Genomic DNA, 27,376 nt, shown 5'->3' with positions numbered 1-27,376 from the left:
TTGGGTCATTTTGTAGAAAACGACCCAGAGAGTTTGGGTTATTTTTGACCGAACTGTTTTTAGAGTGTACACGGCAGCTGCGTTTTTTTTTCCTGAATTTCCTGGATTTTAACGACAACTCTGGGTCTGGATTATTTCGTTTTGTATGGTAAGGATGAAATTATACGGTTCTTGAATTATTTTGTTCATGAAGTTCACGTCGAAAAAGCGCGTGAGACATAAAACAAAAAGTTTCCGGATTTTCACGAGTAATATCATTTATGTTCATCACTTTTCTGCAAAGCTAAAAACAAAAGAATTTTGCGGCTGTAGTATCTCGTGGCGTACTTGTTAGTGTTGTTGCCCCCTAAACATGTTGTTTTATTAGAAAAATAAAAACTTGTCAGAAGTTAACACCAAAAAAGGAAAGGAAAGAACACTTTGAAGTGTTAAGAAATAACACTAACAATGTGAAAAAAAATAACGCTGATATGCGAAAGTAAATAGCAACTTAAAGTGTAAAAAGTTGACTTTTATGTGTCAAATAATAACAGTATGGCTGTTGTAATTTCACTCAATTTTGACATTTTTGGAAGTGTAAATTTAACTCGGAACTGGTGAAAACGATATCAACTTGGGATCCTAATATTTGGAAGTTTTCGTCCCGCCGGTACCTTTTTTGCTTTGTTGTACTGTTGGCGGCGGGCAGGCCACCTTCAAGGCCAAACCGTAAGCCCCGCGGAAGGAGTGGCTGTCCCTGATGACGAAGGCGCCGGGTTCTCGGTCCTTTAGCACGTTAATGGCTGAAAAAGGAAAGGTGAGAGTCAAGACCAAGACACGATGATGCCGACGGGAGTGCGTGGAGATCCGCTGGTGTCACCTTGCTCCCGGGAGATGTCGGGCTTGTACCAGAACTTGGACGTGTCTTGGACAAACTTAACATTCATCTTGATGTCTGGATAACCGTCTGCTGAGGACAGAATCAAATGAAAAATGTGTGTGTTGGGGCGACCACCCTCCAACACTCACAGCTCATCTCATGTCTCACCGTAGATGGACTTGGAGGTGTCTGGGTAAGACCCGCTCAAGTTTGACCCGGCGGCCTCGGCTGCCGGGTTCTTGTTGTCCATCCTGTCCGTGTCCCCGCTGCTTGCGTGCCTCTTGATTGGCAGCTGCGGGGAGACGGGGAAGGCGGGCGTGGAAGGCGGCTGCGCCTGACGAGACGTGGCCCCCAACTCATCCGGGGTGCTGCGGCCGCTCGCCGCGGCGCGCCGTCCCGTCAGGGGGCTGGCGGGCGGCACGCTTGTTTTGGGGTTTCGGCCAATTAAGGGGCTGGAGGGGATGCCGTCTCTGCTGCCACCTGCTGGAGGCGTGCGTCTGACCGCCGAAGGACTGGCTTGGCCCAGGCGCCTTTGGAGGGCGGGGCTTGGGGGAGTGTTGGTGGCCACCGTGCGGTGGAGGGTGTTGGGGCTACCAGGGACAGTGTGGACGCCCATGATGTTTACCTGGGAGCCGTCGGGGGAGGCGCGCGTGTGAGGGTAAAATGCTGCTGGGCTGTGCTCGGAACAACCATATCTCCTTTTGAGAAAGAAAAACAAGATTATCCTTCCATCTGCATTCAAGGTTCGAGGCTTTTGTTTATTTCTCTTGATTTGTTTCTTTTCTCAGCATGTGAATTTTAAGCCTGAACCATGAAATATATGAGAGAAAATTAAGATTCTTAGTAAATAGAGTATTTATTGGTCATTTTGAACAAACAAATCTAAAAAAAAATAATTGGAAAATCAACTTCCACATGACTTTTGATTTGTGTCATATTTGATAGTCACAATGCTTTTAAATTCATACATTTATAACTATCAAACACATTAATAAACAGATATATCAAACATATTATAATTTGCAAAAATCAAAAAGAACATTTCCCACTATTAATCACAGGTGTCTGCCCTTTCTCATTTGGGCCGATCTTGCAAGGTCGCCATCAGCCAGCGCCGTATAGAGAGAGAATTTGACCAATCACAGCGCAATTGATCAACTGCTGGCCACATGACACACGGATGCCATCTTGTTACCCTGCCGAAACCGAGTTGGCCAAACTCTCTCAATATACGGCTCTGCCATCAGCTGGGTGATACCGCCCTCTAATGGATTATCCGTGCGATGCATGAATCAGATCATATACGTTGGGGTTTTAAATGGGAAAAAAAATATACTCATGAATTAGAGGGCTCAAAATGTCTTGTATTTAGTTACGATAGGTTTGGCTTATAGAGTTAAGTGTCATAGGCAAATACGCACCCTTCGGGACTGTGTGCAGGACTGCTGGAGGTGAGAGGACCGCTGAATTGCTGTGCTCGAAATTCCACAAAACCACGATTATCTGCGTTGGATGAAAACACATCAGCACAAAAAATGATGTGAGAAACAGCTCAAAAACATATTTTAGAAATAAAAACACAAACTTTTCTCCAGCATGTTCGGCTTGGTAGGTTGAATATAAATTAATCCAGTGAAGTCAAAATGTCAATTTTCTTTGAGTTATCATGCGCATGTTTAGACGTATGGCAAACACGATGGTCGGGCTACGTGCTAGCTAACGTTGCCCGTTAGCAAACACACATTTTTGAACTACACCACTGAAGTAAGCTAAATCAAAAATAATAATAATAATAATAAAAATAAAATTCAAACCACCCACTTTCAGAAAGTCATTTTACTTCCAACATAATTGACGTCATATTCTACAAGGTTAGTTTTACCAAAGGTGTTTTCTGTCAAGAAATGTACCCGTGTCCCTTTGAGGTACTTTATGCATATATTTGCACACAGCTGCTGTGTGTTTTTGGACGTGAGATCATGCGTTCGTCCTTTTCCATAATGGCAGGCCAATGCAAATCCTGTGAGGGCAAAGCAAAGCGCACGGCGTCTTTCAAAGCCGTCTCGAGAGTGCGACGTTCAACGGACGAGATGACTGCGTTCGTGCAAGCATGCGCCGCGCTCCTGCTCCTGCGGGCATCGTCCGCCATTTTGGGAAAGTACGTCTTTGTGAAGGACAGAATGACTTGGGACCAAGCTCAGATTTACTGCCGCGAGTTTCGGACGGATTTGGCTCCCGTCGTTAACGACGAGGAACTCGGGAAACTGCGCGAAATCAGTGGCTACGTCGGTAGCTTCTGGACCGGACTGGTGCGGAACGACACTGACAGAGACAAATGGATGTGGTCAGGAGGTGGCGCGGCGTCTGCAATTCTGTGGGCAACCGGGCAGCCCGATGATGGGCTAAGCGACGACGCCGGCATGATGATCAACTATCGGATGCACGATGCAAAGCGAGCCTATCGAAGACCCTTTTTTTGCTTCGACGTGACTGTCGTGAGGGAGCGAGCGAGCTGGGAGGACGCGTTGGCGCACTGCAGGGGGCGCCACAGCGACTTGGCCAGCGTGACGTCACCGACTGACATGCTGCTGATCCAGAGACAGCTGGAGAAGAACCTCTCCACTCAGCATGTCTGGCTGGGTCTGCGCTTCTTCCCGGCGGGTTGGCACTGGATGGACAAGGAGCACTTGACATTCCAGGCCTGGATGGGCCACGAGAGGCCGTCGTGTCCGGCGGCAAGACGGAGGTGCGGCACCTTGAAGGTGATGGGATGGATTTCAAATGATGGTGCTGACAGCAGCGGTGCTTTGGGAACCAATAACACGCTCGTCGGGGGTAGTTTAGGGAGACTCGATTTTTGTGAAGAATCGGTGTGGGAGGCTCAAGATTGCGAGCGAAGGCTTTATTTTGTTTGCTACTAAAATTGCGGATTCAGATGAAAGCTTCTTCATTTATTATTTCATTTGCTTGTTTTTAATTTTCACTGATTGGGTGCAGTATCTAGATCAGGTTGTTTATATACTTTTGGCCCATTTTGCTTGCATTTCCTGTCATCGTGTTTGAATTGTGTCAAGTCAACTTAATAAAACTGCCGCAATACTAAAAATGTTTTTTGCTGCTTGTCTCGAATTCACAATGACTGAATTCTGAAAGTTTAAATCATTCAAACCCAAAAATGTGTATTTTTTTACATTTTAATTCTTTGTCCTTCACTCCCCAAAATGTATTTGCACTTAAAAAAATAAATGTCTTTTTATTTATTTATTTTATTATATTATTTTACAATTGTAGTTTAAAAATAAAACGGCCAACAGGTGGCAGCAGAGTATAAAAGATCAGCCAGGGCCATGTTGCAACAAGCTCTTTTTGTCACCAGGAATGTGAATATTGACGAAACTTAGCTATATTCTAATGCTGCAAAACAGAAACGGTTACAAGTATACTTTATTTCCTGTTGAAAGAAGAGACTCTTATCTTTCTTTTGGTAGCTTCCATGTTTTTAGAACACGCTATTCTGTGGGCCTTGCAAAATCAGTCAAAGAGCCGGGAGCGAAGGGGGTTGCTTCAGTGAAAATGGCTGCCAGTGAATGAGATCATGTCTGAGAGTAATTCTCACCAGAGCCTCCCAAAGCCGGACTATTGCTGGCAAACCGATCGCCATCGTTGTCCTCAAACGCTTCCCGGTAGCTGTGCACGGTACCCTGCCAGAAAAGAGTCAAGCAAACAGAATCAGAAGAAAAACAAACGGAATATTGAACAATGTTTATCCCGTTTCTCTGCCAAGCGCTGGCGGGCGACACGGAGGACGACGTTGCGCAACGTACCTCTGCGGGTCTTCCGCCGGCTTTGTGCGGCAGACGACTGCCGAAATCTGTTGAGCGGCTATCTGGCCTGCTGTCATGGCCGCTGTGGTAATGACCCTCACTGGTGGTGCGACGCCGACCTGTCTCCTGGCTCACTTCCGGGGTCATTCCCCTGGAGCGTACCCCTGAACACCCCCCGCCCCCACACACACACAAACAATATTAAATAACACGGCCGACGATAACGGCTCATGGTCAAAACTATTTAGCAGCAATGAGAGAAATGTTGTATAAATGATGTGTGAGAAATAAAAAAGGAAGCAAGTAAAAGTGAGCGGGGGTTGGACAAACCAGAGAAGGAATAGGAGCGATGGCGGTCAGATGGTTGCGGGGTTATACTTTCATTGATGCCCCGGATACGAGCGTTGTACTCTGATGCCGGGGCAGGAGGTCGGGTGGTGGGTAGTGGACAGGAAGAAGGGGGAGGAGGAAGAAGGTAGGAAGACGTGCAGAGGAAGAAGCAATGGTGGGAAGGGGTGGTCCCATCAGCAAAAGACAAACAGAGAATAAGAAGAAAAAAAAACATGACTGAAAAGAAAATGTTCACTGGAAATGTAAAACAATATTGAATGCAACGGAGTAATGAAGCAGCGTGTTAAAAGCACACAAGATGGTCCTGCATATGCAAATCCATTCCACTGGGAGGCAGCGTTAAGCTTCCACTGAGGTTCCCTGAATGTGAACTCATGGAAGCTCTGGGATCTCAAGTCAAAACATTCCTGCACTCTCAAGGCTCGACTTTTATGTTCATTTCAGCTAAAGTTAATTGCACGTCTCATTCCTTTGGTGATCGCGTAACAGCAACTGCTATAATCGGCTGCACCATGTGCTGCTCATTGGGGATCTTGAGTTGAAACCTTACACATTGAATACACCGAGCCTCGTCAGACATATCAATGATGCGTTTACGCTTTGGCACAGTCCAGCCTTACCGGCAACGCGGTGCGCCACCAGGCCCTCCAGGTTCAACGCTCCCTCCTCAGCATCCTGCTCTCGGACCAAAGAGGAAGAGGAGGCGTCCTTAGGTTGAGGGGTGAGAGCCGGAAGCGGGGAGGAGGACTCACTGCAGCCCGGGTAGGGAGACGAGCCCTGCAGATCTGGCGAGTGGGACGCCGCGCCCGCCACATACGAGTTCACAGGCTTCAACGGCGCATCCGACGGAAACTGGTGCGGCGCCTGACGTGTGTGCGTGTAGGGCTCGGGTGTGTGCGTCGGGGTGATGTTTGGGTGCTGCAAAGCAGTGCTTGGCCTTTGAGGGGAGTTTACCGGAGACTCCAGAAGAGGACTCTGGTTGGGAAAAGTTCTCCCAGTCGTGCATGGCGGCTGATGGAAAGCATTGTTGAACGAGCCCGACGAGTTGTAGCCGTGGATGGCCGAGTCTGCTTGGTACGAGGGCCTTGTGAGCGTCTGGGAGAAGGGCACAGGTGAGGAATTCAAGATGTTTTCCCCAGGGGGGGCACTGTGAGACTTGGACATGTGGGAGTTGATGGGGTCCAGGTCCAGCATGAGCATGTTGAGCGCTTCGATGGACTGCTCGATGTCCCTTTGAGAAGCTGCGGAGGGAAAATGTGGCAAGCTGTGGGTGGACTGGAGGGGCGGTCCAAAAGGATCATCTGGGAGGCTGTACTGGTGCCACGCGCTCAGTCCCCGTTGAACGGCCTCCCGGCTACTGGTGCTCCTCTCAGGGGCCCTGGGCATTAGTTTAGAGTTGGACTCAGGACTACTCGTAGGCGGGTTACCAAACGACTGTGAGCGATACATTCCACTTCCATTCTGGTAGTTGTTGTATCTCCCTGGTGGTGACACAGAGGAACTGCGCTCCTGCATCGCCGAGGCTGTTTGTATTCCGTGCACAGGCATCTCACTCAACGTATCGCTTAGAACACCTGGTTGAAGGTAGGGGCCGTCGTTCTGACTTCTGACAGCGGCTTGTGACTGATAGTAGAGGTCGGCGGGCGTGGCTTGGCCCTCTAAGGAGGACAGCGTGCCCAAACTGTCCACACTATTTCCCTCTTGGCTGTTGGGAAGCTCGTCATCCAGAATATCTGTCTCACGTTCTTCTGCGGAAGTGGCGGCAATTAGCCTGGCGTGACCCCCGTTGACATGCACCAGTGCAGGGACCAGGTGCCGGACACCGCCCCCCGGACTGGTTGACAAATAAGCTTGCCGTTGATGAACGGGCACCTCAAGTCCGCTCAGAAGCTGATGGAGTTCTCTCTTCTCCTGAGGGCTGAGGGACGGGTGGCTGACTGCCGGGTTGCCGTGGTTCGAGCCCCCCTGCTGAGGTTGGCTGTGTTCCTCGGTGCGGTCTGTCTTGATGGAGGCAGTGGAGTTTCCCGAGTCGCTGCTCACAGACAGAGTGTGGTCGACGGCGGGGAGAGAGGCGTGGCCTGTTACGGGAAGGGTATGCTCTGACGCTTGAAGGGGGTGGTTGGGGTGCTGCAAAGCGTTCTCTGGGGCACTCAGGGGGTCTTCGTGGACCGGGAGGCCGTTGATGGTGACCACTCCCTCCAGGGACTCTTTCTTTCGGACCTGCGCATACAGGCTTCCATCAAGTGGACCTTGACTGTGAACAACATCTGAAAGATAGATAAAGAAAAAGAAAGAAAAAAAAGATCAAAACTAAACCTAGTGCATTTCTGTCGCTGCACAAACAAGTTGCAAAGGAGTAAATAACCCTCCCCACAAGCACAACCAAGCTGCACACGTCTTTTTTTAAACTCGCCGTTATTAGCCCAGCAACCAGCAGCACCGGCCCCGTTCACTATTAATAGAGCGTTTACAGGGGTAAAGGCGGTGCCGGCATTGCGTCAGTGAGGACCAACCCAGTCTGATGTCAACTAGGGTGGACACTGAAGTAATACTGTATTATATCTGAATGGGGGGACTGAAACAAACAATCCTTTAAAAATCAAATTGACTGACTTGGTAGAACTTCTGGTATTGGGTTAAAGAAGCCCTTGAAGAGTCAAAGTGGTAGAATGCAGAAGGAATGAACAGCTGACCGTTAAGATGCACCGCATGCGGCTCCTATTGTAGCGCTAACAGTACAGTCATCTCATTCCGATTGTAAAGTAGTCACGACAAGTACACCAACAGCAGCTGACATGTATGTGGTACTCGACCCCCACGGGACAGATGGTGGGTCACTCCGAGCACAGTTATTTCAAACGTCAACATGAAGGCAGAACAGCACAACTTGTGCCTTTGCTTGCACTCATGACATGGAAGTCTGGACCAGAAATCTCTGATTATTGTCACGGACAAATCCTTACCTGTAGATGTGATTTTGCGTCATCGGAAAACTATGCAAAATAATCGTGCACTTCGAGCCTTCTCCGGTTGCTCCCTTCTGTGGGCTCCCATCACCAGAAATGCGTATGACGCGTGTCCGGCAGGGCTGCACCACCACTTGATTCTTCCCAGCAGCAGGGGAGTGGCTTCACTTTGGACACAACTCCCATCCGTCAGCCTTCTGAGGGTGGGGGTGGGGGTGGGGGTTGGGGGGGTCCCTGGGTCCCTCTTCATTCAAAGCTTCCTTGAATGTCCACCGTCTTAACAACGACTAATTTCTGCTTAGACTGCTGTTGATGCAGTTGACTGTACCGTCAAAATTGAATCCGAAAAAGTAAAACCGAATTTCCAGTAGGCTCTGATGTGCATCCCCACATGGGCCGACTCGTGGTTCAAGACTTGACACTTGCTATTGCGCCTTCACTCTCCAACCAGGGACGGTCGGCCTCAGCATTGACCCAAACGAGCAACAACGTACTCTTCCTACACTGAAGAATACCGAATGATCAAGTTCTCCATCTTGCATCCCCCCCACAGTCCAAAAACACTTCAAGAATTGTAGACAAATTGCTTTTTTTTTTTAGATCACATTTACCACAGCAGCAATTTCAACATAATAAACAGTCATTAGTCGGATGACACAGTAAACAGTGGCAATAAACTTTTTTTTTTTTTAAAGGACTGTCTGCTGCTTCATATCTCCAAAAACTCATAAGTCGGGTCACTTGTAAGTTAAGGGACCACTGAACAGTGCTCCATTTTTTTTAATATCCATTTGTGGTGAAAATTGGGCATGAAAGGAAGTCTGCATTCTACCGAGTGATAAACGTTATAAATATATATTACAAACTAGGGGGGTGAATTGCCTCGTACCTGGTGTACCTGATTCATAGGTCACGATTCCATTCGATACGATGAATCCTGATACGAATCTACAAATTGATTATTGCGATTTTTTTTAAAAACTCAAATTTAGAAAATACTAATCAGCAAACTTGTACATGTACACCATTAGATTTGTATGAAAATGTATTTATTTATCTGAAAATTCACTGCATTTAAAAAAAACAGGTTGCAGTCTGTTTCATGTTTGAACAGAACTGAAATCAAATATTAAGGCTTCATGTTTCATTAATATAACATTCTTCCATGCTTAATGTGTGAATGCTAACCCTAAGTAAGACGTTTTGTTGAATATTCCCATAAAAAATTGATGTTTAAAAATCGATTCGGCCGCATATCGAATCGATTGGAAAATTGCGCACTTTAATATCGCGATATATTGCCAAATCGATTTTTTCTAACACCCCTATTGCAAATTAATTCAATGTTGGTCTAAGACTATTGCACATCGTACATTTAATAGAACGCTCTGAATTGCCCGTAGTTGAGAATGTAAGCATAAATGCGTTTCTGTTGCAATTTGTAAGTCCAGCGATTGTCAGGTTATCAGTTGAAGACGTATGCCGGCCTCTCTCGCACCCTAAACCAGCTGCGATCAACTCCAACTTCCCTGTGACCTTGAACAAAATAAGCGGCACAGAAAACGGATGGATGACGGCGCAATGTCAGTCATGTGGCTTCAAGTAAAGCAGCAGCAATGCAAACGGCTCCTGAGAAGTCCTTTTGAAATATCAACACATGCTTTGTATCCCGCCACAAAAAGATCAAATGGCGCCGCAGGGCACCCAACATGCACTTATCACTCACGTCAATGCCAACGAGCTACACAACATTGTGGTGGTCACTGCGGTGGGCATGATTTTGAAAAAACAAATGCCACGCAAATGGAACACACCACCTTCCCCGGGCGCCATGAAACAGTGGCGGCAGACCTCAAATTAGATCAGGCGCGTCACCCGGGCGCTGTTCCAAGCTCACCGAATGCCGGTGCACACGCTCGCTCGCGTATTGACATTTTGTTTGGAAACCAACGGTGCCAGTTGACGGCTCACGCACTCGCTCCCAAACACTAGCGCTAGCTTGGGTGTCTCATTGGCACATTGCAGACTTGGCAGCCGTTAAAAAGCCATTTTCACAGACGTGGCTAATGGTTTGTTATAAATAGGCGCAGTTGAGCACCGTGTGCCGCTGCTGTGTCAATAACCCGGCTGGGAGCTCAACGGCATGAGCGTGTTCACATGCTGCTTTTTGGACCACAAGTATGTGGACAGCGAGCTTTTTGTTGTTGGCATTTTGCCGAAACACGCCATCACAATGGATAAGAAATACAACAAAGTGTAGACATTCGACAGAAATTCCAAAGAAAACTAAAGAAAACTATACTATTAAGCATTATTTGCCTTCAGAAAGTCTTCAGTTGCTTTTGCAGTACAGTAACTCTATTTGACAATCGACAATGGCAGAAAGCTTTCGTGCTGAATAAACACTTCACAAAGTTAACAATATGTTTACAGCAACATGCACATCACTGGTAACATTCAAAGACAGAAGAAAAAAAACGGACTATATTAACTCATTTGCTCCCACAACATGTTCTATTTTAAATGTGTCCCAAAGACGTATTTATATGTTTTTATTATGCTAGAGCATACAGAAGGCTTTGATGCAGCCTCTCAACTGCAGGTTGAAGCAACGGTAGTTATTACAAAACAATTCTAAATAGGTTTGTGAATAATAATGAAACTTAGCTATATGCTAATGCTAATTGCTGCAAAACAGAAACGGTTACAAATATATATTTTTTCCTGATGAAAGAAGAGACTCTAATCTTTCTTTTGGTAGCTTCCATGTTTTTATAGCAATATTCTGTGGGCCTTGCAAAATGAGTCAAAATCCAGTCAAACAGCCGGGAGTGAAGGGGGTTGCTTCAGTCAAAATGGCTGCCAATGAGTTAAAGACGGACATGGTCTGTCAAATGTTATGGACAGATCAAACCAAGCTGCACTTTTGTATATCAAAATCAAGAGAAGGGAAAATTATGGAGACACAAATGAACAGTCCAAAATCGCGTATCAAACATTCTGGACAAAATCACGTCAAACTGCTCATGGAAGAGATTCTCTGGGCTGCCGGTTGAATAGCATCGCATTGGAGCATTCTTTTCAATTACTGAAGGAAAACCTAAGATCACTAAGACCTTAAAACTGGCTGGAGATGAAGGTTAGTCAAAGTCAAAGTTTGGTGATGTCCACGGAGTCCACGTTTCAGGTATCCATCACCTCCATTAAACATTTTGGACACAGACCTTTATTTTTTATTTTTATCCAACTAATATTAAAACTAATAAAAACTAAAACAAAACAAAACATTTTTGAAATAATACAAACTGATAAACAACCCTGCTCAAAAACAAATTAAAACTAACAAAATTAAAAAAAAAAAAAAAAGTACTAAATAAAAATGAACTTGAATGAAAAATCCAAAGCGATGATAACTCTGACTGGATGTCAACAAGGCAAACTGTGTTGCTTATAGATGAGATGACGGATGATAAATGCGTGGTCGCCTTATGAAAAGGCCGAAACCATGTTTTTCTTACACCTGACATTTACATGTACGGCCTCAGCTTGGAACCCGTTTCAATTTGATTCGGTCCATTCATTGTGTAAATTCTTCTCAAAAGCATGAGCAGTTTTACTTTTGTATTTTCAAAAGTGTTTCATGCTGACTTTCACTCAATCTGTAAAAAAAAAAGTCCCTGTTGACGTCACCCAAAGTGTTAAAGCTGGAGTATGACGACATGTTCAACGGCATCCCCGAATAGACACACTGACAGGCCAGGGCAGGAATGTGAGCGCACACACACACACACGCACGCACGCACGCACGCACACACACGCACGATGATGTCATCTGACCGCAAGACGTGACATTCAGTTTTGATATCGCCGTGACGACAGCCAGTCCGCATGCCAGCGCAAGCTGACCGAGTTTGACTGACAGCTCATGTCCCGTTTTTTTTTTTTGATCCACATTGTATATTTGTATTCTTTTTTTTTTTTTAGATTGTGTCACATAAAAGAACATCTTACAAAATCTTCTGGGGAACTAATAATACATCGCATTTCTCTTTGAAATCGTGGATGTTTGCAGAGTGACATACGACATCATTAAGCATAAGTCACAGTCGGAGCAGCCGTCTGCTTTTATATGACCGACGTCTGCCTCCCGCAGGCTCCGCCCATCAGTCACTCTTACGAGGTAACGCGATGTGCCGGCATGGAGGTGACTGTCAGGGTGATGTCATGTTCGGGACCCCTTCACGTTGATGGCCATGCTGGGAGAACGGACATGCGATCGGCAGCAGGGCCGCTCCAAAATAGCCGCGGAGACGAGAAAGAAGGCATTAAGAGCTGAGGACGCTCCTTGAAACCCCGCTGCGAGGTCAACCTGCTGCCGCAGCTCAGCGCGCTGTCAGCGCCGCCTCAAAGCGCTTTCATTTCAAATGCTCGCACCCGACGCTCTCCATTTCTGCACACTTAGTTGGCTCCAGCATATTTCTTTTTTTTTGTTACCGTATTATTGTAGGTTTGACTCCGGAGGGACAAGTAATGAACGCCACGTTGCAGAGGAAAAGGCTCCATTTCTCTTCTTTGGCTCTTACATGAAGCCGAGGTCGTAATTGATCTGCATCACAATACATTGTTTTGAAGGCATTTTGCATTGTGATACTTTTCATGACTTGACATCCATTTTTATGAAAACAGTGATAAGTAAAGCAAAGTATGCTGAATGGCAAAAATGTTCTCTTCTTCTAATGTTAGCGGCACTTCCGGTTTTCCAAAATGTGGAGGCATCGCACACCGCCTCCAATTTTTGGAGCACATCCTTATCCTCAAATATTACATTTAAGCAGTTGTGGAGTGAGCAATTATTATCAATGACATCATCAACGGTGAAGTGGAAGATGATGAATGTAATTAAAAAAAAAAGCAAGCATTCATGTTAACAAATTGGACTCACCAGCCAAAGAAAGGTCAGCGATTCTGCTTCTCTCGTTTGATTCCAAGCACGCACGCGTCTTTTCAATTGCAAACGCACAACAAAACCACTTGTGTGGCTCCGCACATCAAAGTGTGGACGTCTGCCTGCCTCGCCCCCGACCATGACCGCCCCGCGCCAGCCCGCCCGCCCGCCCGCGTGCCTTTCTGTCACTGCCCAGCTATTCCAGACATGTTTCCCGGCTGGGCCCGGCCAAATAGGGGAGGCGGCTTGTAAACAAGGAAGCCGGCCTTCAAGCCTTCTCAACGTCACACACAAATTCCTGCTTCAGAACATTTCCAAAGCAATGGAAATTCATATTTCTTTTGCGCTAAATACAATTGATTTACGTACGTTTGCGGTCATTTAAACTAGACAAGTTTGTGTTGTAAAACAAACACAAAAGACACTTTTAAAGTAACTGTTATCAGAGTTCCATTACATTTACTTGAGAAAAAAAAAAAAGAGTAGTTTGACCACACAATACTTTTGACTTTTACTTGAGTAGATGTGGGAAGAAGAAACACTATTCTTACTTATTGTTATCGTTACCACTATTTCGTACATTACCGTATATTTACAGCCATAAGGCGCACTTAAAAGGCTTAAATGTGATCAATAATCGACGGCGCACCTAATAATGAGTTGCGCTTTTGTGTTCACTGAGTTCCAAAACCTGTAAATGGTGTTGTGCGACTTTGGGAAGCCTCCGCTTGACCGACTGTGTGGGAGCATTTCTTATAGGGAGGAAATGCGGCCCTGGTTGAGGACTGGCAGGCATGATGAGAACCCCAAAGAGTCAACTGATGTCTTGGTGCCTTCGCTTTAAGAAAGTGCCACCGATGGTCGTTCAGCGAATACTTTTTTTTTGGATGACTACTTTTTACTTGTACTCGAGTAATATTATTTTAAAGTAACACTACTCTTACTTGAGTACATTTTTTTGTGTACTCTAGCCACCTCTGACTGTTTTGGATGTTCAGCGGCCCGAGCGCAGCCTTCCGACGTGCAGCGGCCGCGAGGTCAACAGCTGCCGGCAAACATTAGCGGAGCAAAGTCACGCTGACACGCATGCTCGCATTCCCGTGTAAAAACGGCAAAGAAATCAACATGCTAATAAAATCAGGTGTGCACTGACACACACAGGTGAACGCTAATGAGGCGTGCTAACGATACGCTGTAGCGCCGGGGGCTTGCGAGGAAGAATGAAAGCAGCAAGCGTTGGAATGGCGTTGGAATGGCGTTGGAATGGCGCGGACACTTTGAAAGACTTTTGCTGAGCTCTTTCAACGCCAGGTCCGAGGTCAGGCTTAAACACGGCACCGGGAGCAGGAAAGCGACATGAAGACGCCAACGCCGGCACAAAACCAACATGTCTGGCTTCTGCTAACGACTCCTGACGAGCGATTGCGTCGACTGTGCTGCGACGAGATGCGGTCATCAGACAAAAAGTCCCCTCGCAGGTCCGATAAACTCTTCTCAGATGCCATCCTACATGTAAGACTATTTATAGAGCATTCTATGGAAATGGGGTTAAAAAAAAAAAGTCTTCCTCATCAGCCGGCTAAGAGACTTCAATTGGAGAAATGACAGGTAGGGATAGACCAATCGTCGGCCTGGCCGATTATCGGGCATTTTGATCAATATCGATATCGGACTTTTTCCAAAATTTGAAAGGTAAAAAAAGGTACATCTAAACCATTTTAATCTCAGGGAACTCTTGATTTAAAATTTCAGTTAACTTTATAAGAGATGCCGCTGACTCTGGGAAGCTTCTGAACCTTTTGATTTTGTTCCACATTGTCACAAAGAAATGTGAAAGTTAAAGATTTCGGTTGTTGTTTTTTTGATTTCGGAAAAAAAAACAGCTGACGGTATTTACTTCTCCAAGTTTCCATTTAACTTTTAAGATGTACTGATAACCTTGGGAGCTCCCTGAACCCTTTTTTAATTTTTTTTATTTAAAATGAAGTCTATTGTCTAAGATAAAAACAAAACAAAAAAAAACATTACATTTTGAAAAGCCTGAAATATTGTTCAATAAGCATGAATTAATTAATTAATGACTAAGCTTTAAGACATTACAACAAAGTCAAGATTGGCATTTGTTTTTTTTACAAAATGGAGGCCAATATATTCCCCCCCCCCCCCCACTTTTTACTGAAAATGAATCTCGGCTTCAAATATCGGTTGACTACTAATGATTAGCATCGGTATCTGGGCCATGAAAAACCCATATGGGTCCATCTCTAATTACAGGACAAGAGGTTCTTTTGTTTAAGATACGAATCCCGTTGACCTCCTTGAAATGCCGCAAGTAGCACAACGTCCATCAAATGAAAACGAGTCTTTGCGACATAGTCAAGTGGGCGTGGCTTCCTTTGGGATGCCGACGGTGCTGACGGGTGCGCATGCGTGTGCATACCGTGCTGGTCGTCCGCGGCTCCCTCGCTGCGATGACTGAAGTTCTCATACGAGTCCCAACGGATCAGAGGATCCTGAGTGTTGTAGTCCACACAGACGCTAGGCCCGTTCTCCAGATGGCCGAGGCCTGAGGAACACAATTCGTCATGGGGGCGTGGCTTGAATATTTAGCAACAATTAGTAAGCAGACCAAAAAATACGCTACCTTTAATTTTCTGTGGACCGTATGAAAAGACAAACTCCACCTTCCCATACTCAGGGAATCTGTCATCTGAACAAAGAAAGGAATTATTTGAGGAGTGGACATGCCCCCCAAAATGAAAAGATATATAAACTACCGTATTTCCTGCTGCAAAAACAGAAAATCTGCGAATAACTGACACTCCTCCAAAATGGATTGCAATTACCAATAGATGCCACTGGATGGCAGCAAAACATTTTTTTTTCTTCCTATTCTACAAGGCTGACATAATGCCACTCATGCCCTTCACACTGGTTCTGGGGACCAAATTGCCACCAGATGGCACCAAAGCACTAATTTCATATTAGACATGGCTTAGGCCTCAGCACAAAAAAAAAATGAATAGGTGAGTTTTCCAGTGAATATTGGAGGATAGGTTGCCCCTCAACATCCACAACTTAATGTGAGGCTTTTCAAATTAAAAAGACGAAAATAAACGAGAATCTGGAACTCATCTGCGCGGTTTTATTTGTAGTTTTTATTGCGTAATCCTGCTTTTAAATGCTGTAGAAAGCAACGGCAGTTTGTGTACATCTTTGGCCATGATTCTTAATGTACATTGTGAGATCCTAAGTTTGTTAGAATGGGAAAAAAGAAGCCATTTGTTACTGCACTGTTCCACTTGCCGTCTTACCTTTGAATGTCTCGTCCAATTCGTTCTTCCCAAACACAACTCCCAGATCGTGGATGGCGCACGTGTGGAACTGCACTCGGAACACAACGTCCCTGGTGGCGTTTCGGTAGCGCTTGTGGTAACACTTGAGCTGTGGCAGGTGAGTGGAGACAGATGTGTGTGTGTGTGTGTGTGTGTGATAACGCAAAGATCAAAGAGAGAAATCGCTCACCAGGATGTCGCCCTTGAGCAGGAGGCCGGGTTCGATGGTGATGCAAATGCTGGTGTTGCCGTCTCCCTGCACGTTGCTGTGCAACAACAACAACAGGAAATGGTCAAAACAAATCCATTGAAAGATGCAGCAAAGTGAGGAGCCGCTAACGGCGGCGTACTAGATTCCCGACGTGTAGACCGGCTGCATGGCCTGGTAAATCTTCAGGAATGGGCGGCAACCTGGCAAGACAACGACAACGGGACTTTCGCACTCACTTCGCTTGATTTCTCACTCCAAATATTTGCAGAGCGCATACTGACCTCCTTTGGACTCAAAGTTGGGAATTCCGTGCATGATGACGTGATGCAGGAACAGCGGCTTGTTGTTGATTTTGATGTGGCCGGACAGCAAGCCGTTAAAGTAGCGCACATACCTGAAGAGCAAAGAAAACCGAGCTCAGCTGACTTGTGTCCGTCCGCACTTCTCCTCACTTGCTTTGCAGGCGGACCATTGACAGAATCATTGAAGTCGATAAAATGTGGGAGAAAAAAAAAACTCAAGCGAGCACGGGAAGAATATGCAAATTCCACACAGGAGTCAAAATTCAAACCCACAACCTCCCCATTGTGAGGCAGACGTACTATTACATCACTGTGCTTCCCAAGCCTGCTTCCGTCCTCCCCAAAATGATTGTATTAAATAGAAATAATTGAATGTGAGCATTTTTCCTCCTGCTGCTTTTGTTTCCTGAGCTTATTGCGACTGTTTCCAAATCCAGCCCACTGTAAAAAGTGCTCAAAGGAATTGAGTTAATTCGAGGGCAATGGGTGGTGTGTTGGGTAAGCCCGAGCGGTTGTTCAACATCATCGTGAGGAGGATACCTGACATGACCTTGACCATGGGGGGGTCGAGTGGCTTGCACTGCTCATGGAAGCCAGATGGTTTCATGATCTCACACAAGGAAGGAAGCGAGCAACAAAATGGCAGGTGCGCTTGTGACGGCAGGTTTATAAAGTACACGTTTGACCGCATTTCAACGGCCATCTTTGGGAAATCTAGGGGATGATTTTCTTACGTGTTGAAATATCGAACTTCCTTCGAATTCTATCGTCACTCAATAACCTTTTGCATTTTAGTTTTCAACTTGTACAAGCACACAGCAGAAAGTGATCTCATCCCAATTGGAATGAGTCAAATTCAAGACGACAATAGCAAGCGGGTGAGGGCAGAGATAATTATATCCCAAACGGGAAATGAGGAGGATCCGTCAGATTTGGAAGCCATTTCTTTGTTTATTCTCTGCCACCTTCTTCTTATCTTGCTCCTCTGAAGTTCTGTCGTTCCGCATCATGCTTGATGACATCATCTCAGCCCATCACACTTGTGGAAAGCAAACTTTTAACTACGCTCTCTTGGGAGTTCTCTTGGCATGTGTGGAATCTCTCAAACAAGCGCCGCCATGACATTTTCATACAATTATCCCAATTCAAACTAAATTGCAGATGAGAAAATCGCTTTCCCTGTGGACAGGAAATCACATTTGGACCAGTCAGTGGAAAATGTGGTGGTTTGGAAACACAGAGTGCATACGTTCTAGTGTGCGATAAGCATTGGGGATGTAAGCATAGTCAAACATCCCCATACGATATTAGCACGATATTGTAGGGAGGATGGCTTTACAAAAAAAGAAACACAATATTGTAAAAAAAAAATGAGTTCATACAAAAAAAAAACAATATTGTAAAAAAAATGAGTTCATACTAAAAAAAAAGACCCACAATATTGTAAAAAAATGAGTTCATACAAAAAAAAACAATATTGTAAAAAAAAAAATGAGTTCATACTAAAAAAAGACCCACAATATTGTAAAAAAAATGAGTTCATACTAAAAAAAAGACCCACAATATTGTAAAAAAAATGAGTTCATACTAAAAAAAAGACCCACAATATTGTAAAAAAATGAGTTCATACAAAAAAAAACAATATTGTAAAAAAAAATGAGTTCATACTAAAAAAAGACCCACAATATTGTAAAAAAAATGAGTTCATACAAAAAAAACAATATTATAAAAAAAATGTGAGTTCATACTAAAAAAAAAGACCCACAATATTGTAAAAAAAAATGAGTACATACAAAAAAAAACCCACAATATTGTGCTTTTGTACTTAACAGCAATGCATATAAACAAGGTAGAATATTACGTTCCCCTTCCTCTGACCAATAGTGTGGATTTAAACATAGAAGGGCCAAAACATGCCTTGTGAAAATTAAACTTAAAAAACTAGCAACCAGAGGGTGCTAGATGTGCACAAATAGAAATCAACCTGACCTTTTTTTTTTTGTAACAGATATACTGCTTTTAACTCTTTTACTGCCACATGTTACCCAAAAAACAATCCCAACAGTGCCAGCCCATTTGGAGCATTTTCACTCATCTTTCAAGGCAAACAGAATATTGTGTGTTATGACTACGTAAACATGGCGGATACCATATGAAAGATTGGATCCCATTCTTTCGGTAAAAATTCTATTATCCCTTATTCTGTTCTTATTAGTAATTTAAAATAGGTCATTGGAGTGACACCAAGCGGAAATGGACAAAAATAAGGAGAAAACATGCTTTAGTGAAAAGATACATTTTCTGCACAACAGTGACACTAATACTTGTTGTTTAGTGACGCTCTGTGAATTAGATTTAATGTGACAAACGCTTTGATCATTCCCGTCTTTTTCCTACCATCCGTCATGTTTTCATGTCATTTGATCTACGGAAGCCCATTGAAAAGAGATACAATGCTGCCATCTGCTGGCCATCGTTTTTTTTATTTATTCCACCCCGTTCACAAACAAGAGCTGCACAAGATGTGGCGCTTCCCATTGAGAAAAATAACGTCAATTGACGTTACTGGCGGTACTCGGTGGGCGTGTCCTTAACGTCAATTAACGTTTTTTCGCTGTGGTAACATGACGGCGATGATAGTGCGGCAGTTTGAATATCGCCATATCACGATATTGCTGTTATCGTGACATCCTTTACAAGCATACGTTCCCAAAAGGAGAGCAACCAACCTTCTCTGCGAGGGCTGGCCCATCGGAAGCGCTTTGTCCTCGTAGAAGCGCCTCATGGCGAACCTGTCCAACGCCTGGTCAGCACTGCAAATGCAAATCAACGTTGTCATGATGCCAACGATCCTGCAGAGTTTCAAAGTATCTCGAAAGTTGGAACGACATCTGGCTGCATGAAAGAATGATGACTCTCCTGAGCTGCTCGCTTTCAGAGAACCCCAACAAATAAGCAGCCCGCCCGGATGGCTTGTTTTGCCACATGAATCACAGACTGGCGCCTCCAGGCTCTCGAGACCGGGGGATCAAAGCGGAAGAAGAAAAGCCGCGATCGACAACACACACAATCATCAAGTCGTGAATTCCACTAAGGTGTTTGCTACCTTGCTGATATGTTGCTGTAGTGCATGTAGGCTGCCACCACCACCCCCGTCCGACCTCGGTTTCCCTGGAACGCCACACATGGTGATGCACACACAAATCATACATGTCCATCATATGTGGTTTGTGCGAGTTTACTTTATTGTGAAGCACCACAACGTTGTGCGGGTCGCCATTGAGCCACGTGTCCATGGCCTTGCACATGCTGCAGATCTTGTCCAGCGGCGGCGCGTGGTGGTCTGGCCAGCCAAACTCCAGCACCTGCAGACCACAAGTGAGTAAGAACCTTCTCAGATCTCATCTTTTCCTGCCCCTGACGCCTTTTTACCTTGGGGTTTAACGTAGCTAGGTCGTTCCTCAACTCACTCAGGTTGAGCACCTAAAATGAGGAAGAACCAAGATCAATGCATCCGAGCCCAAAAGGAGTCGCCTAAAGGGATCTTCATCCGTGTATCATTCGTTCAGTCGTTTTTCCAAACAAAATGACTGCTTACACTCACAAAAGTGGGTCAAAAGTAACCCAATTATGGACCGATCCACTTTATGGTTCAATTTGACCCAATTTTCTGTGTTGTTTTATACAAAAAGACCCCATTTTAAGGATCTGACCAAATTTGGGAGTTGTTTTAGTAGGTTTCTTGACTCAAAGTAGAAGATCGGTCCATTTTTGACCCAACTGTGTTTAAATGAAGTGACATGCGCTAATGATGAAGCTACTAGACCAGGGGTCAGTTTGTAAGAGTGTATCTCAATATTCGTTCCATAAACCAAAATGAAAACAAACAAACAAACAAACAAAAGCATTTGGGACGTTTTATCCAGTTGAGATATTTTCACTTGCCACAATTTGCGTGACCCGGAAAACTTAAACCGGAAGGGACGCGCGGGAGGGTTTCTTGAAGACGACGACATCGTAAGCAGTATGAATTGCAAGAATGTATGTTCATGTGCTCGTCAGTGGCGGTAAGAAGGTAACGCTGAGGCCAGAAGACAAGACCACCGACAAAGTCCAGCCAAGAGGTAGATCAAACAAACAAACACACAAAGAAATGCTTTCCAGGTCACGCAACTTGTGGCAAGTGAAAATATCTCAACTGAAGAAAACGTCCAAATCGCCGGTTGTCCCTTTTTTCTATTTTCCATTTGTGCACAAAATCGGAAAAACGAGTCGTTCTGCGCTTTTTTCAAACGAATATTGACAAAACAAGTCGTATTTTTTTACTTCTGGTTTTGCTTGGACAAACGACGGAAGGAACGATTCCCGGCTTTCTCTTCCTCACCAGGTAGTGTTCGCCGTGTTTGGAGCGCAACATGGCCGCCACCTCCTTGAGGTGGGCGATGTAGCTGCGCTCCTCGGCAGTGGACGGGAAAGAGAAGGAGATGATCCTCTCTGTGATGTAGACCAGGTCCACTTCGTAGCTCTCCTCCATGTCCTGGACCATACTCTGACTCCTAGTGAGGAACAGCACCAAGCAAATGACCGCTTTATGCCTCATTTTCTCTTGCCTTGCTTTACTGCGCTGCAGGTTTATTATAGCTTGGGAATTTCAGTTAGTAACATAAAATGTAGTTTAGTTAGTTTTTTTTTTTAAAGCATTTTTTATTATTCTGTTAACCAATTTTTTTTTAAAGTTTAGTCTTGTTATTAGTTTCCGTTCTATCCGAGCAGATATTGTAATTGCTGTGACGGTGAATTTAGAAGCTTCCACAAGGATGTCACCATCCTCACCAATCCTCCAAAGATTGTTGCCGTTACCCCAAAATCTCTTACGAGAATATACACAACAGTTCCTATCCTGCAAATGTGTTCAATCAGCAACAACGAAGACACCCGTGGCTTTACTTTCTCGTGGTGTGTGTGCGACGTGACCGTGGTGTTTCTTACCGTGACTGCTTTCGCTTTATTTCCGCACTCTTGTAGGATCTGGCCGAACCCTGAAGAAGAAGACAAGACATCCTAAGCAAATAATGAGGTTATTGTAGGGTTTCCCTCAGTGCCAAACTAAGTGTCAGACCGCTTTGTCCCTCCACTCTCATTGAACGGCGAATAGTATGTCACTGGAAGGCGTTTGTCGTCCGCATAACGCATCCCCCCCGAGAGTACGAATATGATTCGGAGCATGTTGTTCGTTGTCCACAATTGATGAATATTTTCCCGGGTAGAATTTTGTTCCCAGTCCCTCCCTGACCACGAGGCTTAGCAACTTTCACAATCAATGTAAATGATTTGATGGCAACATCCAGACGATTGTAGCACAAAAGCCAACACTGTCGTGAAAGGCAAGCGCAGTCGGACAATGATTTTTTGCGGTCCAAAGTACCCACAGACCGCGGTTGTGACATGACCCTGCCTCAAGAGCCAAAAGGGGAAGCGTCCTCCTTTTCAGTGCCCCGGCAGGCACCAGATGTGCGGCAGGCCTCAGACAATGCTAAATGACGGCTCTGCATACAACATCACCGCAGTCTGTGGTCTTGTAGCAACATGTGTGCAAAGCTGCCATAGTAACCGCAGGAGGAAAATATTTTTGGCCATACAATGTACATTATGGTAAAGTTGAGATCTTAGATGTGCTCACAAAAACGTAAAATACTTGTAAACAGTACTGTAAGTGCTAGCTAGCGTACTTGCCGGCGACAGAAAAGTGATTGACTGCCGCTGACTTGAACTGAAAACAAAAACTTTACGTTGCACCATAAAATGATATACCAATAAAGGATTAGGTATTTTTCCATTTTCTAAAAAAAATAAAAAATCCAGGCTAATCCAGCCTACAAGTGAGTGCAAGTTGGATAGCAAGACTTTCTAGAGGCCGAGTAACTTCAACAGGGACTAACAGGGAAGCAAACATCCATCATCCATTTTGTGGAACACGTGGTTGGGTTGCGTGTTGAGAAATGTAGCCAATCTTCAGGCTAGCTGCTTAGCTAACGTCAGCTCAATTGCACAATATCCGTTTCATTGTCAGAAAAGCCACTCTGTGCCATTAATCTAAGCAAAAGCCAGTTCATGACTAATCATGTTAGTTTTGAATCAACTTAGCTGTATGACGTGTAAATGAATGCTGGCTCACGTCACATATTCAAAACGACAGCAGCCGAGGGCTCAAATCGTCATCTTAGCAATTGGCCACGTTTTCTCAATTGATCTGCTTTGGTCAAATGAAACAGAAGGTTTGATTTACTTGTGGAACTTGAGCTTTTGCCAACATTATGTGTGACATCATTGTAAAAAGACGTTGAGCATGAAACCTGCTCTCCACTGTGGGCGGAGCCTACCTTGTTGACCAGGTGACCTGTGCTCCACCTCCAAGTTAAGCGCAGGAAGGGAAAATGTTTCTGAAAAGAGCCGCCGAGAGGCATCGCCGATCAGGCTGCCAGCTGCTTTTTGTTTGGAATCTCAAAATGAGTGAGAAAACAAGGTTTGGCACGACATATCCATGTCCAGGGAGGCTGCATTCCGCTCCATGATGGAAAAAGATGCTACATGATGCCGCTATCGCCAACTGCTGATGTTTTCATCCCTCCTTTGCAGATGCCCCTCCCTCTATCTCATCATCTCTCTTTATCCACGACTCCCCCACAACAGTTTCTCTCTTCTTCCCATGCAAGCCGGGTGTTGACGTGCACTTCCTTTGCACTGTAAACATGCGCCGCCGACTGTAATTAGCCTTCAGAATTCAGAGTTCCTCAAAATAGTTACGACCGACCGAATTATGTTATCCTGGCGTTGCTATGGCTGCGGTTGAATTGAGACAAAAAAGCACGGAGACCCTCGTCCGTACCGCTGATTGACATCAAGTTACAGTGTGTTGTCTCTGGAGGCAGAAACGGATTTTAAAAAGTCCCGACAGAGCACTTCCATGACCCAGACAATCCCCACAATTATGGTCCGTTTTAGTGGGTCTATTTTAGACGGATATTTTCTATTGGGGAGGGGGTTCATGCTTTTATTGCTTCGGCCAGCAGTGACTACTGTGGAAGAGGTATGGATTCTAAAGAATCACACTGTACTTGAAATAAATACATATATATAAAACACACACACACAATAGCGACAATAGAAGTTTCATTTCTGCCATGTTTAGTGCAAGCATGTCAATTAGCCGTGCCATATTTCTTTCCCCCCTGATATGTTGCCAAAGATTACATGGGCCAAAATTTTTTTGTGTGACAACAAATACCACATCTAAAAATACAGTCCGTAGATAACAGAAACAGCAAACAACTAACAAGCTTGGGTATGAAAATCTAAATTTACCATCTCTTATTGTTTCAAGCCACACAAATCCACACGCTTGAAATGACCACTTTTGGAAACAACGATTTCTCAGAAATGGTCATTATACTACGAAATACAGACAAAAATACAGAAAAAAAAAAATCAATTCATACACCAAATGTTGAGGTTGTAAAGAAAAACACAACAAACAATTGCGTCTAGTGTCTTTGTCTGTCTCCATTTTTCTTCAACTTTGATATGGAATACACATTTTGCAGTGTACGGAAATAAAAGCTATAACATGGATTGTGAGCTGTACTGTCTTTTCTAAACACACCACTATTATTCTGAAGACAATTTTCCTGTTCCTTGCACTGGCCCACAACCGATGATGTGTCAGTCCGTGTGTTTATTTTCCACCGCGGCTTACGTGAGCTGAGCGTAAATCAGCCGATATCAACGCTGCACGTCCGCAATGCGGAAAGGCCTGCGACTTACCGGAGTATCGACGTGCTTTAATGGCAGCTGCGGAGTGGGAGGCTGCGGAGACAAAACAGACAGACCGCTGGTCAGCCACAAAATGTCGCCACGCTACTTCTTTTCAAGAGTATTATTTATACTGAAGTATGCTAACAAGACATGCGATTGAGTCACATGGAGATAACGCGTACACAACATAACCATGTAGCCGTCCGTCCCACGCACTCGGGAAAAAGAGCTAAGTGTGCTTAGTTGAGCTCTATAAACAAAAGCGAGGACTGTTTATAAACCGTCTTGGTTATTTTATCCAAAGAAAATAACAAAGAAGTGACTGCTTCCTTTCTAGTTTGTTCAGCTCTTCAAATATGAAAACGTATCCAGCAACCAGCATCAAATTCATGACGCTGTCGTCACTGTGACACAAAAAGGAGTCTTATTAACGCAAGCTTTAGAGCGCAGGTGTCAAACCCAAAATTGCCGATTCTCCTCACTTTCAATGACGATGAGAAAAAGGAGGATTTTTATTTGTCGTTTTAATTAAACCTCTTTTTTGGAATACATAACGAAATTCACTGAGGTGCGCATTCTGTCCATCAGTCCGCCACGGACGGACGCCCGTTTTGCTGACAAATGAGTGAGAGAAAAAAAAGATTGACTAAGCACTGCCGGAAGTGTTTTTCGTCCGTCAGTGTAATTGTCTCGAAGCGTGTCAAGTAGCGACGGACACCCCTTTTGTTGACTGATTAATGGACAGGCCTGTTTGTTGGTCCTAAACAATGATGGGAAGTAAATAAAACAAAATACTACGTTACTGTATTTGAGTATTTTTTTCAGTACTTTCCTGAGAATTCATCTTATGACTACTTTTTACTTCTATCCGGTACATTTTTTTTTTTTACTGTTGTTACTTTTGTTTTTAAATGTATGAAAACGATTAAAATAAGAAAAAGCAGCCGTCAATGTTTCCCGCCAATCGTATGAAGCGCCACAGACTTCCCAGCCTCTGATTGGCTCGATGTCAAGCTATGACATGACGTGCAATTGGCAAGATTTAGAACAAGCCGTAAATATGAGGGCAATGCGCGCCGCCACACCAGAGGATCATTTGAAGTTGATAAGACGAACTCCGCTGACGAACAATACTCAACACTTGACGCAGGGCAAGACAGAGAGTCAACGGCGCCAATGTCGATGTCTACTCATGCCAAAAAATGTCACGTCTGGCTTCATTAGCGAATATCCTTCAAATGGACGTCGTATAAATACTATTTACTTTTACTCGTCAAGTACTTTTTGACTTTTACTTTAGTAACACATTTACTCAAGTAGAGAATATCAGTACTATTGTCACTTTTTCTCTGGTACTGATGATTACACTTGGGTCCGTCTTGAAAAAATGACGGACTGTCAATGACGGAAGGGTGCCCGGGGCGCTGACCAATGTCGTACCGGCAACATTTTGCAAAATGCTCACCTCTGGATATTAATAATGCAACAAACTATCTTCCTTGACTTCTGACTTTAAAATGAGTTATCCGTCAAATTGTTGTGTAGATGTTACATGATGAGGCAATTGTAGTTTTCTATTTTTCCCACAGTCACAATGGTAACGACGTATATAAGTTTGACATTCTTGCTTTCGAACCCGACCTTTGACCTCGAGCAGCAGCTCGTTACCTTTGTTTGTGGCTTTGCCCACAATTGCAGCTAGGATCATGAAATTGGAAACGGGTCAAAGAAGTCCCATATGTACGTGCGACGCGTTGTACTCACAAGTTCATTGTTGATGCTGGTTTGACACGCCGTGGTCACCTGCAAGAGGAGAGACAGCGTGTGAAGGATTGTCTGGGATTCGCTTTTCTTCTACGAAACACTTTGACCCTGCAGATAATAACGAGCAAGGAGACGCCGATCGTGACACACCGCTTCAGAATTAGAGCGGCTTTCGGTTACATTTTCTGATGTCGCATCTTTAAATAGTAGGAAGGCCGCCGCCGCCGCCGCCGCCGCCGCCGCGTGCTCCAAGTATCCATGACAAGAGCGCCTCCTAATAGTCTGCATGAGCATCATCTCGCGGGCGCACGTCACTGATTAGGATCCAACAACTTGACGCACAAGCGTGAGCCGCTGCATGTTTGTGCGCTGTGACGCCGACGCACACTATCAGCGGCCGGCAGCCTCTGGCGGGAAGGAAGTCGCCGTCATCGCTTTGCACCGTCACAACAAAGAACGACTTTGTATTAGCAAGGTTATCGTGGAGCATATCAGAATACGGGAGCTGGAGGAGTATTGTTGTTATGCCGCGTGATCGCAAAGCTGGCAAAAAATCATTGATTAAAGTCACTATTTTGCTTTCATGTTTCACTTCCGGCGGCCTCCGCAAACATTGACGTAACTGTCGAGGGCATCGTTCTGCAACCTGCGGCTCTGGAGCCATATGTGGCTTTCTAAAAAATTTGTAGAATTTATTATTCTTATTTTTTTGGGATAAAATATCCTTTAAATTAACAAATGATTTAGATTTAAAAAAGAATTAAATATATTTTTGATGTGTCCATATTTAGGTAGATGAAAATATTTTACACACTAGCATAAAATTTGCAAAAAGGAAGTAGAAAAGCAAAAAATGAACATTAAATGTCCACGAATAGAAAAAAAAGGCAGAAATTAAAACATTTGAAAAGTAGCTATATCATTTCCAAAACCAAAATAAGAAATCCTTAAAATCACCATAAAATGTCCACAAAATTGCCTAAATAGTCAGAAAATTGATTTAAGAA

General features: G+C 44.5%; 1 protein-coding gene across 5 annotated transcripts in view; it reads right to left on the bottom strand.

Moving 5' to 3' along the window:
* The window catches only part of tns1a (tensin 1a), a 59,434-nt gene that overhangs the window by 5,901 nt on the left and 26,157 nt on the right, over window positions 1–27,376 (bottom strand). For 3 of the 5 annotated variants that reach the window (XM_077567039.1, XM_077567040.1, XM_077567037.1), the window contains 21 exons: window positions 26,370–26,408; window positions 24,615–24,656; window positions 21,783–21,832; window positions 21,178–21,349; window positions 20,226–20,276; window positions 20,036–20,158; window positions 19,900–19,964; window positions 19,523–19,606; window positions 16,773–16,885; window positions 16,631–16,691; window positions 16,471–16,546; window positions 16,260–16,389; window positions 15,590–15,655; window positions 15,386–15,511; window positions 5,655–7,301; window positions 4,684–4,847; window positions 4,476–4,560; window positions 2,281–2,362; window positions 1,028–1,557; window positions 860–949; window positions 654–782 (listed from right to left, as the gene is read on the bottom strand). In XM_077567039.1, coding sequence (XP_077423165.1) covers window positions 654–782; window positions 860–949; window positions 1,028–1,557; window positions 2,281–2,362; window positions 4,476–4,560; window positions 4,684–4,847; window positions 5,655–7,301; window positions 15,386–15,511; window positions 15,590–15,655; window positions 16,260–16,389; window positions 16,471–16,546; window positions 16,631–16,691; window positions 16,773–16,885; window positions 19,523–19,606; window positions 19,900–19,964; window positions 20,036–20,158; window positions 20,226–20,276; window positions 21,178–21,349; window positions 21,783–21,832; window positions 24,615–24,656; window positions 26,370–26,408 — 3,925 coding nt within the window. Of the gene's footprint in view, window positions 1–653; window positions 783–859; window positions 950–1,027; window positions 1,558–2,280; window positions 2,363–4,475; window positions 4,561–4,683; window positions 4,848–5,654; window positions 7,302–15,385; window positions 15,512–15,589; window positions 15,656–16,259; window positions 16,390–16,470; window positions 16,547–16,630; window positions 16,692–16,772; window positions 16,886–19,522; window positions 19,607–19,899; window positions 19,965–20,035; window positions 20,159–20,225; window positions 20,277–21,177; window positions 21,350–21,782; window positions 21,833–23,173; window positions 23,670–24,614; window positions 24,657–26,369; window positions 26,409–27,376 lie in introns of those variants that run through there. The other 2 variants (XM_077567038.1, XM_077567041.1) reach the window with 2 other exon arrangements.

The sequence above is a fragment of the Vanacampus margaritifer genome, chromosome 1 (assembly GCF_051991255.1).
Source record: "Vanacampus margaritifer isolate UIUO_Vmar chromosome 1, RoL_Vmar_1.0, whole genome shotgun sequence".
Classification (NCBI taxonomy): Eukaryota; Metazoa; Chordata; class Actinopteri; order Syngnathiformes; family Syngnathidae; genus Vanacampus; species Vanacampus margaritifer.
The sequence above is the reverse complement of the archived record's forward strand: the minus strand, read 5'-3'. Positions and strand labels throughout refer to the sequence as shown.